Source organism: Eufriesea mexicana, unplaced genomic scaffold (assembly GCF_001483705.2).
Source record: "Eufriesea mexicana isolate 0111107269 unplaced genomic scaffold, ASM148370v2 scaffold2143, whole genome shotgun sequence".
Classification (NCBI taxonomy): Eukaryota; Metazoa; Arthropoda; class Insecta; order Hymenoptera; family Apidae; genus Eufriesea; species Eufriesea mexicana.
Window position 1 is genome coordinate 721,366 of NW_016910297.1, and position 12,531 is coordinate 733,896.

A 12,531-nucleotide genomic window follows, 5' to 3' on the forward strand; every position below is an offset into this window, starting at 1 on the left:
CTATCGATCCGTTCTATATATGTACGCGCAAACAACGTTCGACATTCGACGAAATACTAACGTTCGCAAAGTAAATCGAGGAATAACGACCTCGGGTTTCGTCGCGAGGTACTCGCGGCGCAATTTTCACGGATAGAAATTCAACGATCAACTTCGACCCGGTAGAATTATTAGTCATCGCGAGAGGGGAATACTGTTGCAATTTTCGAACCTCTTCTATCCGTTATTCTCCTCTCCTTTTTTTTGCAATCCTGATCCGTGCAACGTGATTCTAGAATTCGTTACTCGTCTTTTACGATTCGTTGGACGAATGCAAGTATACGGGACGTCGAGTAGGAGACTCGACCTACTTGGACATATCGATGGCGTCGTTTTCCTTATTTCCTTCAGGACGGTCAATCGCGGTTCAACGAGTGCTCGAGAAGACGACGAGTAGTCGTCGAGATGCTTCCCTGCCGACGTAAATTCCCATCAGTGACGATTATCAGACCGCGGGTCGTAAATCGAGCCACCCTATCGGGGAAAAATTGCACGGTGGACCGGCATAAATTTACGCGGGAATCGATAAGGAGTAACGGCGGTCGATGTTGTATATATAAATAAACAAATAGCGGTGGCTGTAAGAAGAATAAATAAATAACGAACGATATACGAGCGGAGATTTACGGAAAGATAACCACTCGGCTCCTAAATCTTTGTTTCTATACCGAAACTTCGCGTTCGATGGTATACCTCGTGTAATAAACCAACGAAGAAGCGTCCGAAGCTTCGCCTGTATTCGGTGTACCGAGATGGAGCGATTCGAAAAGAAGTTCGTTTTTCCAAAGAGGAATTTCCACTTCTCTCCGAGCTCTTCTCGCCAAGCGGTGTCTAGCTTCTTCGCGTTGTTCGATCAGTCGCCGGCGAAGGGAGATGACGAAGGAAAGGCGAAAGGAAGGGAAAGGATGGAAAAGGATGAGAAGGGGGTGCGGTTTAGCGCGCGGCGATCTCTTGGCGAAGCTATCGAAAGATCTCGGGGAAGTGGTCCAGAGGGGATCAGGCAGCGTCTAGCTAGCGGCGGAAGTTCGATGGGAGAGAGATTTGGCTCCGCTCTTCGGAGTTTATTCCCGTTCGCAGATTCGACGGTACCGAGTGAAACCCGCCACCTATCCTACCGCCCATTAGGGGTATCCAATTTCTTTCGCTGGCTACCGTCGACTTTTCTTCCCGGCTGATCCTTGCTCTTTCGCCGTTCCTCCCTTTTCGCCCTTTTTAAACAATTGGATCCACCGCGGTGTAGCGGAAAATGAAATCGCGGAGATGCGGGGAGTATCTTGGCTCGGCGAGTTTCCACGGGATATTTCTAATGGGAAAGAAAATAGGAGTCAGGCTTGGGACCCGGTTCCCCGGCGAGGCGACACCTCGCGAGATATCCATGTTACTCATCGGCCATCTTCCCTCGCCGTCTTTGTACCCCAGACTCGGTCACGTATACTCGCAAACGCGTATACATACGCAACCCTCCGTCAAATGGCTGGTTTCGCGTAATGCTCCTTATCTGGAAGCTCAATTAGATGGTACATTGCGCCATGATAATCTTTAAACGAACCAATTACCGTTCCCGGTAGCTCGGATAATTTACTCGCGCGTCCCGATGGTAGGTCGCGATAGAGAGGATTAAGTAAGCGATCCTCTGGCTGTTGGGGCTATCTGTAGCCGAAAGGAACAAGGACGATAAGGCCAGGGCGCGATCTCGGTGGAAATGCGCAGAGATAGCCGGTATGATGGTTGAACGTTGTTCGCAGGTGGACTTACGACACCTGGCCCAGACCGAAGACTCGAACCACATCGAGGTCGGGATCGACCTGACCGACTACTACATTTCCGTCGAGTGGGACATCATAAAAGTGCCTGCCGAGAGGAACGAGGAGTTCTACATATGCTGCGAGGAGCCCTACCCCGATATCGTGTTCAATATCACCCTACGCCGCAAGACCCTCTTCTACACGGTGAACCTGATCATACCGTGCGTGGGCATATCTTTTCTCTCGGTGCTGGTGTTCTACCTGCCGAGCGACAGCGGCGAGAAGGTCTCGCTGTCGATCTCGATCCTGCTGTCGTTGACGGTGTTCTTCCTACTGCTGGCCGAGATCATACCGCCCACGTCGCTGACGGTACCGTTGCTCGGCAAGTACCTGCTGTTCACTATGATACTGGTCACCCTGTCCGTGGTGCTGACGATCGGCGTGTTGAACGTGAACTTTCGCTCGCCCGTCACCCACCGTATGGCGAAATGGGTGCGGGTGGTGTTCATACAAGTGTTGCCGCGGTTCCTTCTGATCGAGAGGCCGAAGAAGGACGACGACGATGAGGAGGAGGAGGTGGTGGTGGGCGGGAGGAACGGCGTCGGTGTCGCCGGTGTAAACGCCGACGGTGAGCTCGTCGACGACGACGACGACGACGACGATGACGACGACGACGACGTCGAGGCGACCAACGGGAAACCGCCCGAGGGCATGCTCACCGATGTGTTCCATGTACAAGAGACTGATAAGTACGACACGTGCTACGGATTGCCACCGTCGGCGACCAGGTACGACCTAGGTGCCACTGTGGGCACCGTAGCGCCATGCTTCGAGGAGCCGCTACCCTCGCTCCCACTGCCGGGGGCTGACGACGACCTCTTCGGCCCGGCAAGCCCCGCGTACGTTCACGAGGACGTCAGCCCCACTTTCGAGAAGCCGTTGGTTCGCGAGATCGAGAAGACCATCGACGATGCCAGGTTTATCACTCAGCACGCCAAGAACAAGGACAAGTTTGAGAGCGTGAGTACTCTACTCGTTTATCCTTGCTTCTCTTCTCTTCTCTTCTCTTCTCTTCTCTTCTCTTCTCTTTGCTCCAACTTTCTTATTCCGCAGCCGCGGATAAATTTCCCGACGAATCGCGGCCCGTAGGATCGATCGATACTCCATTTTCGAGAGTGCGCGTGAAATAACAGAGAGCTCGTTCGTTCCCGTGAGCCGAGCGAAAGAATATCGAGTGGAAAGAGGCACTGATCACGGCGTATTGATCCCGACGACACGCCGATCGTGCAACGCTCTTTAATCTTTACGAGTAATCCACGTGACGGGATCGGTAATGGGGCGTGCAAATCACCGTTCGCTGTGATTACGAACGGCAGGCAGGCTGGCTCGGGTCAGCGAAAGCAAATTATAACGAATCAGCTGTGTAGGAGCCGTGATTCCAGAGCTGATAGGTCCACGCCGCTAGAGCATCGGGTCGTATTAATCAGCCGGAAACACCTCGGGATCCGATTGCCGTTAACAGCTTTAGTTTCGAATAACGCCCCGTTTCTACCCTTTCTTGTGCCCCGTTATCGACATCTTTGTCAACGTCCGAGCCGACGTTTCTTCCCTTCCGTCGTCCAACTTGTTTCATCCGGCGAGTGCGCGAGTTCCTCGTCTAGACGCGCTGCGTTTAATCCACGGACTCGCACAGTCGCTGGAAGAAATATAGCCAGGTCTCGAATTAAAGCGTCAAGCAGCGTCGCCGATTGATGCATCGACCACCCCATCCGCATGCGCCGCGTTCTACGCTTTCCGACACGGACTGAATCATGGCTGAGGTAGCCTCCGCGATACGGCTAGGTCGTAAAGTCAGGCAGGTGTCAAAGTATACCGCGCTCGGACGCCTGGGCTAGGTTTGATAGAAAGCCGAGGAGATAAGAGCCCGAAGCTCGGTCAGGTTGACAGCGAGTGTACTTCACCCTCGATTTAGCCTCGCGACGTTGCTCGTCGGTGTACCAATCGATGCTGATCCCCGTGTACATAGTAACAGGAACAAGACTCCTCTGCTCGAATAATTCTCGCTTTTCGTTGATTTCCATTATATTTAGAAAATCTCTCTCGCGTTAGCTCGACGATTACTCGGAAGATAATAGATCATCTCGTAGCCTGTCTACTTCGAAGACAGTCGCTCGACATTCATACTTCTAGGCTCGCTGCGGTTCTTGCTGCCCCTCTATAGGATCTTCTTGCGACCCTAGTCGAGGATTCGCCTGCTTATCTTCCCGGCTCCGCGTCGATTAAGCCGTCTCAGACTCGTGGCGTTCCCATCATCGATCATAACCCGAAGGTGTCCACCCCTACTACTTTCCTCGCGAGTAATAATTGGGACCCCGCAACGAGGACATTCCGATTCGTGTTCTCCTGACAGAGGATTAACCGGTCGTCGGTGTACAGAGGGCAGGTTATGCGCATGAATTTTGTCATTGGCATTTGTCCTAAGCCTGACAGGCATCGCGTCGAGTACCCTGTAACCGGCGACGAATTACGCGTCGTCTGTCGCTTCGCGGATCAATCGGGTTTCGCCTTGCACGCGGCTCTTATTCGACCGCACAGTCGAACGTTATACCATCGAGCACGATCGTTTTCCACGCGTGGCTTCTGCCCTCGAAACGAGCGTCGAATTCCAGCCGAAGTGCTCCACTGTGAGATTCCACCGGCATCGTCGCTCCACGAGGATTTTAATTAGAATCCCGCGATGAAGTGACCCCACCGGTCAGCCACCGACCGAGCAAAATGCAGAAGGGGGTAGAGTCGGTGTTCGGGGATGAAGCGTGTCTTCGCCCATTCGCCGTGAGCTCATGCGCGATGCGAATGGGCGAGGTAACCGGCTCTGTTCGCCTCGACTTGCACGCAAAGTCCTGACAGCAGCGCTGTCGTCCGACCCGAGTAAAGGAACCGAGTCCCGATAAGCTGGTTGAAAGTCGGTCGCGATCGTTCCCCATCAATCTTCCTAGCCACCAACCCGCTCATTCACGCTATACATCCTTGGCAACCTGTTAAACTTCTCGACGTACGGCGAGGCAGGAAGGAGAGCCTGTTAAAGGATCGCGAGGAACGCGTGACTCGCCAGGCAACGAGCTTTACCACTAGCCGGAGGAAGGGAAACTGAGAGATGCTTCAAAGACGTAGCGTATTTTACGCTGTCATTGCACCTTTCATTCCATGTAGTCTTCTAAGGGAAGCCGGAGCAACGATCGAATAAATTCTTAGACAGGTCAGACCAACGGAATGACGCGGATGCGCGTTGTCTGATCAATGTTAGTCTACTCCACTGCGGGAACGAGGTAGAATTTCGTATCCGATTAGGAGGAAGCATGTAAAATTTGCCCCGTAAAATTCGTCGCTGTTACTTTCGCAACGCCGCAGAATGTTTTACGAGTGCTATACAGAGAGCATTATCGAGTAGGGACGGCGTTGGGCGAAATGCGGGAAAAAATGACAAGCGGCGCAATGGCGGTGCACGCGTTGGCGGAAAGTTTGGGCGAATCGTGGGAAAGTTGGGTGGCTCGGCGGATGTAAAACTTGGGAAATTGGTTCTGACGTTGACGCGGTCCCAGCGCAGGGAACGCGTCCCGAAGTTGAGACATTTGTCCGGGGCCGGCCGTAAATTCGAACGAATTTATGCTTCCTATTTCATATTTGCGCGGAACGAGCGGCGTGGCACACTTTCGTGGATCCATCGTGTATCGAGTTTATTCGCGTCCCTTAGGGACTTCCTTGGCCGGAGAAATCTTCGCGCTCCTTCGGAAAATTTCATCGCGAAACGCGAGACCTTCCCGGTTTCTTCCTCGCCGCGTTAAGACACCGATGACAGAACGTCGACCCGGTCGCGGAGGTTGTCGCTGGTACCTGTTATTCCGACGTGGAAGAAGTTGGTGCGGAAACGAACGACTACCGGAAGTCGGTGCTCGGCTGCTTTGACAGCACCACGCATGGCGAAGTTTTCAACTCGGCCGTAGTTTTTAGCACGCTTCGCGTAGTCACACGGTTGTCCCGAAGGAGGCGAAGTTCACGCGGAAGTTGCACGCTCGAAAATGCGATAATTCGCCAGCGACGGGAAACGATGTCTGTAGAAATCGTCGGCGAATATCGTTTACGTTTTAACGAGGCCCTCGTCGCGGCAGCGCCGCCATTATTATACTCCCGGCCCGCGTTTTTCCGATATTACGAACGTGTTTTATGTAACTCGAGCACGGGAAGGGTGCTATCAATGATGCCGCGATGGAAACGCGAACATCGCCCCTTCTCTCTCGTTGCTCTCCGCTGAAAATCACGCCAGGCGTATCCGAGCACACCTCCAGCCATCGCGACGAGCCTTCGCCATTTTTCCGAATATCCCGTGCACGTAGAGTCGCGCACGATTCTCGATATCTCGATACCGTGCACTGCGAGGCGGTCTGCCGCATAGTTATCTCCGACGATCGCGTATCGCGCGCGAGATCTGCATCTGGACGAAGCCAAGGCGAGAGCCAGGGCGAAATCCAATCTAGCGAGTCCCCGAGTCACGATCCCGGAGATGCCTTGATTTCCGCGCTCTGGCCGCACGAACCGGGCGACTTCCGGTTGCTTCGGAGGAGCCAACCCCCGGCGGAGGCCGCGCTGCTCGGGGACGCGGAAAGTCGCCGCGGCGTTCATAAATTATCGACGCGAAGTGTCTACCGCGGAAACGCACTGCGGCGAAGTTCCGCTCGCTGCCAAATGTGGCCGCGCGTCCACGCCGATGCACGCGTGCTGCGCGTACGCCTCCCACACTTCCTGTGTTGCGTGGCAGAGAGGATTTCGCGAGCCCGCTCCTCTCCTCGAGTTTATTCGACCGGGTCCATGACCCGGTCTGACCAGCGCGACCGTGTTCTACTTAAATTCGCGGGCAAGAATAATCGGGGGAAACCCCGATGGGTTGGGACGGGTCTAGGTAGGCTCGGATTCGGAAACGATTCTTGGAAATTGATATATATCGTCCAGCAGGGTTTCTCTTTTATCGGATAATTGGAAAACAGTAGGGAGAAATACTTGGACGCATAAGGTGTGGGAAAAATAACGTAGAATCCCGCTATATGTCACATGACGCCGGTCTTCCGGTAGCCTATTCGGTATTGCGGGATATTTTTAGGGTGCCAAGCCGAAGTTTTTATATGTGGAACAATGCGCCAGGTGTAGAAGACCCGACAGGGGTCTTAGTTTATGGGGGTATAGTTTATTGCTCGGTGTTCTATCGCATATTTGTCAGTGTTCTTTATTAGTCGGAGCGTTGGTCGAAAGCCTAATTCGGGGAATTAGGCTTCGGCGTTTAGAATCTGGCTGCCGGATGGGGGCCTAGGAGGTCGGGGCCAGGCCCCGTGAGCTGGCTTCGAGCAATCCTTTGTCACCTGTCGGGAGGGGTTACCGTGAGGGTGACCCTTCGAACAGCCTCACCTGGAAGGAGGTGTCTCCTTCGTCACTGACCTTGGCATGGAGGAGGCTTCTCCTCCTTTGGGAGAGGCGCTTGCCTTTCGGACAAGGTTAAAAGGTGTCTCGTGTCAAGAGGTGAAGTCAGTTAGTTAATTTGTCAGTCAATCAGACAGTTAGTCAGGGAGCTAATGGTTAATAAGTCAGCATTAGTAAGAGTCAGTTAGTCAGTGCTGAAGTTATTTAGTTGTTAGAGTCGAGAGCTGAGTTGAGTCACGAGATAAAGCAGCCGGAGTCTCTGATCTTCTGTGATATACTTGATACAACGTAATAAATACAATCTTGTGAGGGATTCACAGGATATCGTCTTCGTTTCAATACCTCATTTACCATCTCCACCTTGATCCCTACAGTGTTTACAGGAAGCTATGGAAAGCGGCATCGATCGGGCAGCTGTTCTTCAATTTCTTCGTAAAACGTTCCTCCTCTTTTGTTCTTTGCTCGGTGCATCTTCTTCCCTGCTCTGTTATTCACAAACGGATCCTTGCTCCCTAGAATGTTCTCGTCGGATACCGTCAAGCGTATCCAACGAAACGTCAAAGTTCCATTACCTCTCTACTAGAGTGACGAAGTAAAAATTAATAGATCCCTCAGCTATCGTGGACTATCTTCGCGGGGGAACTGGATCGGTATCTCCGAGTGGTTGACGAATAATACATGTCGATTAATATTCTACTCGTGCGTCTACTTTCGGGCTATCGCTTTGCATAAATGACACCGCCGATGTAAGTGACAAGACTAATACAGTCGGAGCTTGCACCAGCCGCTGTTCGAGGAAATAAATCTCGCAAAAGAACTATCCAAGTTATAGAAAATCGGGACTTAAGTGGTCCGTCGTTGGAAGAAATCGATGAGTCCCTCGAGAACGACCTGGGGACGAAAATCGGAGCTTATATCGATATAGTAGTCGTTCTGGAACCGCAAACGGTCTAGGAATTAACCGTTCCCACCGCTGCGAAACGAGTGCTTCGAGCGGATTTCATGGGTCGACGGTCAAACTCGCAACTTCCGGGAAACAGGTGCATCCTCCGTTGCATTTGCCGCGAATTCGCTAAGCTCGGTCGATGTTCGAATGGAAAGATCGGCGTCCTTCGCGAGTCACTCGACGCCTCTCTTCACCCCTCTATTCCTCTCTCTCACTCTCTCCCTCTCTCTCTCCGTGGACACGCAAACGGAATAGCTGAAAAGGAAGACGCGACGTCTTGACGTGGGCCGAGCGGAAGGCCTAGGCACGAATGAAAAGGGCTTTGTGCGTCCGTATTCTCGCGGGTGCTGAACCCTCCAGCCGCGTGACCCGTGTTAACCGCGCTTAATTCGGTTAATGTCCTCCCGCGAGAAAGCGCGAGCTTTTTTCCCTGGGAAAAATTACGCGACCGAATGCCTGTGTAGTTGATTCGCCGCCTACGCAAACTTGGCCGCGCATTGGCGTGGAATTTCCAGCCCAAGCACGCGATTTATCGCGTCTGTCTTTCGAGAACGCGTTGAAACGACTATGGATATACATACGTCCATATTTCATTCCGTTTTGCTTCTCCTTCCCTGCGTGCTTGCAATTTTTCTGTTACATTACGGTGAATTTCGGTCGTTAACCTCCGCTATATCCAGGGTAAGAGAAGTAGAGGAAAATGTTATACAGAATTCGAGAAAAATAGGAAATAATGTCTTCGGTATACAATGATGACCAAGTGGAACGAAACAAGTTTCGTTAGCCTGTAGTAGCATCGTAGATACATTCCTACTTGAATTTCTACTTCTAGGACTTTCTTACGAGTCCTCAATAAAATCCTCCGTTCCCTGTACATAGAATTCCCAAACTTTCCAATAGTATCCCTGTCTAAGGTAGAACCTGGTAGGTAGCCTTACCGTTGAGTCTACTAGCAGACCCAGGACGAGAGCATCCCTTCCTTCTCCTTTCATCTCTTCTAACACTACCCCTACATCGAAGATATCTGCCATCAACTGACCACAACAATTGTGAAAGAGGACCCCCCTATAAGATAAAAATGTACTTAACATTTACGTGTGTAATAATAATAACGATCAGGAATATTATACAGTGCTGATCCAGTGCAAAAACCCGGTGCTACTTTTCGTGGCCAATTTAATAGCGAATATCGGATAGGGTACAACTGATCCTGGAAATCCTCGGGATCCTCGAGATCTTTCTTCGGTGTTTTTTCTTCTCGCACTAATGGCTCTTTATTCCAATCTTGTTCCACCGTTCCCGGTTAATACAAAGCGATAAATTCACCCGTCTACGCTGCCTGATATTACGAAGGTTAAACGTTCAGTTGCAGGAACTTTCGAGACTGCAGCTCGGGCCGCGAACAGGAATCGCGAGATGGAACAAGACGATTGAATTTCATCGTCCTCATTTCGTAACAGTTTTGCTCCATTGTCTCCTGGAAAGGAGGGTTCGCCATCAGGGGGTATCTCGGCGACCCAGAGACCGGTTTTTCAACCTAATCGGCTGAGACCCTTAAACGAACCAGGTGTCGCGAACAACCTGCAGTAGAAACTCCCTGATAGAGATGTATATGTAGGGATGTTGTTCCGATTGACAGATACACGGAAATAAAGGTGTCTTTGCTTTCAGTATATATTTTACTTACAAGCTAAAGGACCATCGACTAAATATTCACACTTTTTCTATATGTTCTCACGCAGGACCGTCTTTCACGCGTCTTCTATATACTCTGTCTCCGGACAGTCCTTGCACTCTCATTTTAACCATGCACTCCGTCTTCGTTCATTCGCAAGCTTTCCTCCTCAATCACGCATTTTCCATAGCCTCGCTCTGAAGGTGGGCCACGTACCCTAAACTCTCAGGCGCCTTTGGTTCTTCGCTCGCATTCCAGACAGTCGTAATAAATATCCCGTTCACTCGATCCTTCCACGCGCAGTTCAGGCATCTGCTAAACATTCGGGCTGAACCCTAGAACCTTGCCTATTGCCCGTCGTCAGCTAGACGGGCCCAAGGGTTCCCTCGCATTGACACTTAACCTGGCGTTACTACATATATTCGGACAAATCCACTTTTCGACTTTTTTTTACATTTCTAGTGTCGAGGAAATTGTAGCTTGGCAGCCGAAAAGTGCTAAATTTCGGGTCTCGCTGTTCGTATTACGTCTTGGAATTTTAATCCCGTTTCGGGGAGGTCTGCGAGGATGAATTCGCCACCTCGCGGACGTAAATCTCGTAATTCGTGGGCGGGTGAAGCGAGGCGGAAGAGGAGATACAAGAGGGATCAAAGATAGGAACGTCGGGCCGGTTTTCCATAGGGGTGAATAGACGCCGGGAAGACGAAGCACGTTTTATGGCCGCAGCACGGGGTCCCGAAGCGTTGGGATATAACCAGCAGCGAGCTTTCTTCGCCGATGGCGGATTGGCCGCTGGCCAAAGGTGGATGTCACGGAGGTGCTGGCGAGAAGGACTTTGCCCGTCGCGATCCCGGATTAAACAAACTTTTTAGATCACCGTAATTTCTTCCCCTCCGTGTTTCACGCTCCGCCCTTCCCGATTCCCTCTATCTTCTCCGCCCAGGCCATTCCGTCTTTGTCCGCTGGCGTATCGCCGAAACGATCGGGTCGAGTTCGTTATTGGATCACGGGAAGGCGAATAAGCTCGTTTATCGAGATAAAAGCGTGGCGTGCGTGAACTGAGTCCGAAGAGGGAGGACCACGCACGAGAAGGTTGGACGGAATTGAAAGGGGAACCGTATTCCGAGCGACTGGAGAAGAAGTATCATAAAAGTATCGGGTGTCTGTTTTATCGTCCACTTCCTCCCTTGTCACGGAGGGAATCGAAAGGAGTCGATACACCCCTGAGATGAAGGATCAGTTGTCCCTGTTGCCGGTCTCCGCGACCAACGAGACCCGCTTACTCTCTGTTCGCGTTTGCCCTCGTCCCTCCTCGTTGCTCGATTGAAAGTTCCTGGATAGAGGACTCGTCTTCTAGCTAGGTATAGAATGCACCAGAACTCGGGCACGTATGTTTGATCCTGGCTACGCGGAGCAGTAGACGATACTCGAATATCGAGCTAGCCAAGAAAACTCGGCGAGGGTGTTTCTCATTCCGTGAACGGTTTCCCGGAAGAACGTTTCTCTTCGATACAAGGGACGAGGATCGGCTAGTCCAACCGGGTATCGTGTTTATGATAGTCGGATGCCTCGTGCATTTTACCCAGCTCCGGTATCCCCGTGGCATTCCTCGCCCGTCGTCGGCCGACGTAGTTTCTTGCTCTCGTTGACCTCGGATTACGAGCTCAGTCGACAGTCCGATGCAAAGGTAACTCGTCTCGAAGTTGACCGCGACGGTGTTCGTTGCACCGGTAGGACAATTAGAAAATTTAGTTAGGGCGTAGGGAGATGAGCGCAGAGAGACTTAGAGAAGCGCGTAATCACGGTGTTCGTTACACCGGTAGGACAATTAGAAAATTTAGTTAGGGCGTAGGGAGATGAGCGCAGAGAGACTTAGAGTCTTGGGGGTTAATCTCGCGATCGCGAGACGAGTTTGAAGCGCGTGTTTGCGGGATCTGTAGACTTGTAACGGTGTTGGTTGTGGTTGGTTGCAGGTGGAGGAGGACTGGAAGTACGTGGCGATGGTGCTCGACCGGATCTTCCTGTGGATATTCACGGTGATCTGCATGATCGGCACGGCGTGGATCATCCTGCGGGCGCCGAGTCTCTACGACACCACGAAGCCGATCGATATAAAGTACAGCAAGATCGCGAAGAAGAAGATGATGCTGATGAACATGGGCCCCGAGGAGGACTAGTCGACGATCCCGCGCGGCCTCGCGCCGCGTCCACAGCGACAGCTGCTACAACACCGTCATCGTCGCCGTCGTCACAGTGGTGGTCGTCGTCGTTGTCGTCACCGTCGTTGTCGTTGTCGTCGTCGTCGTCGTCGTCACGGGCGTCACCGTGATCGCTGTAATCGCAGGCGTCGGCGTCGTCGTGGTCGTTGGCGTCATCGTCCTCGGCGTCGTCGTCGGCGTCGTCGTCGTGGTTGTCCAGCGGACGCCGCCCATCATCGAAACTGCCGATTTTCGCGTCGACGCGCAAGAGGACCCTCTCTCGATCGCTGCTGCCAGAGATGATGAGATCTCCTGAGGAACACGCCCAGGAACGGGAGGCAACGAGAGTCGCGGAAACGAGGATTCGGAGGTGGCGTGTATCTTTCCCTCTCCGAACTGTGGATAGTGTCCGATGGATTTCGGTCCTGAGACTCTTCGAGAGGGAGACGAGTGCGTGTGTGT

General features: G+C 52.2%; 1 protein-coding gene across 1 annotated transcript in view; it reads left to right on the top strand.

Annotated features, from left to right (window-relative positions):
- The window catches only part of nAChRalpha1 (nicotinic acetylcholine receptor alpha1), an 89,492-nt gene extending 77,370 nt beyond the window's left edge, over positions 1-12,122 (top strand). The window contains exons 5-6 of the mRNA XM_017903363.1: positions 1,785-2,804; positions 11,845-12,122. Of these exons, the coding sequence (XP_017758852.1) occupies positions 1,785-2,804; positions 11,845-12,048 (1,224 nt within the window). The 3' untranslated portion in view covers positions 12,049-12,122. The remainder of the gene's footprint in view (positions 1-1,784; positions 2,805-11,844) is intronic.
- The last annotated feature ends 409 nt before the right edge of the window (positions 12,123-12,531 follow it).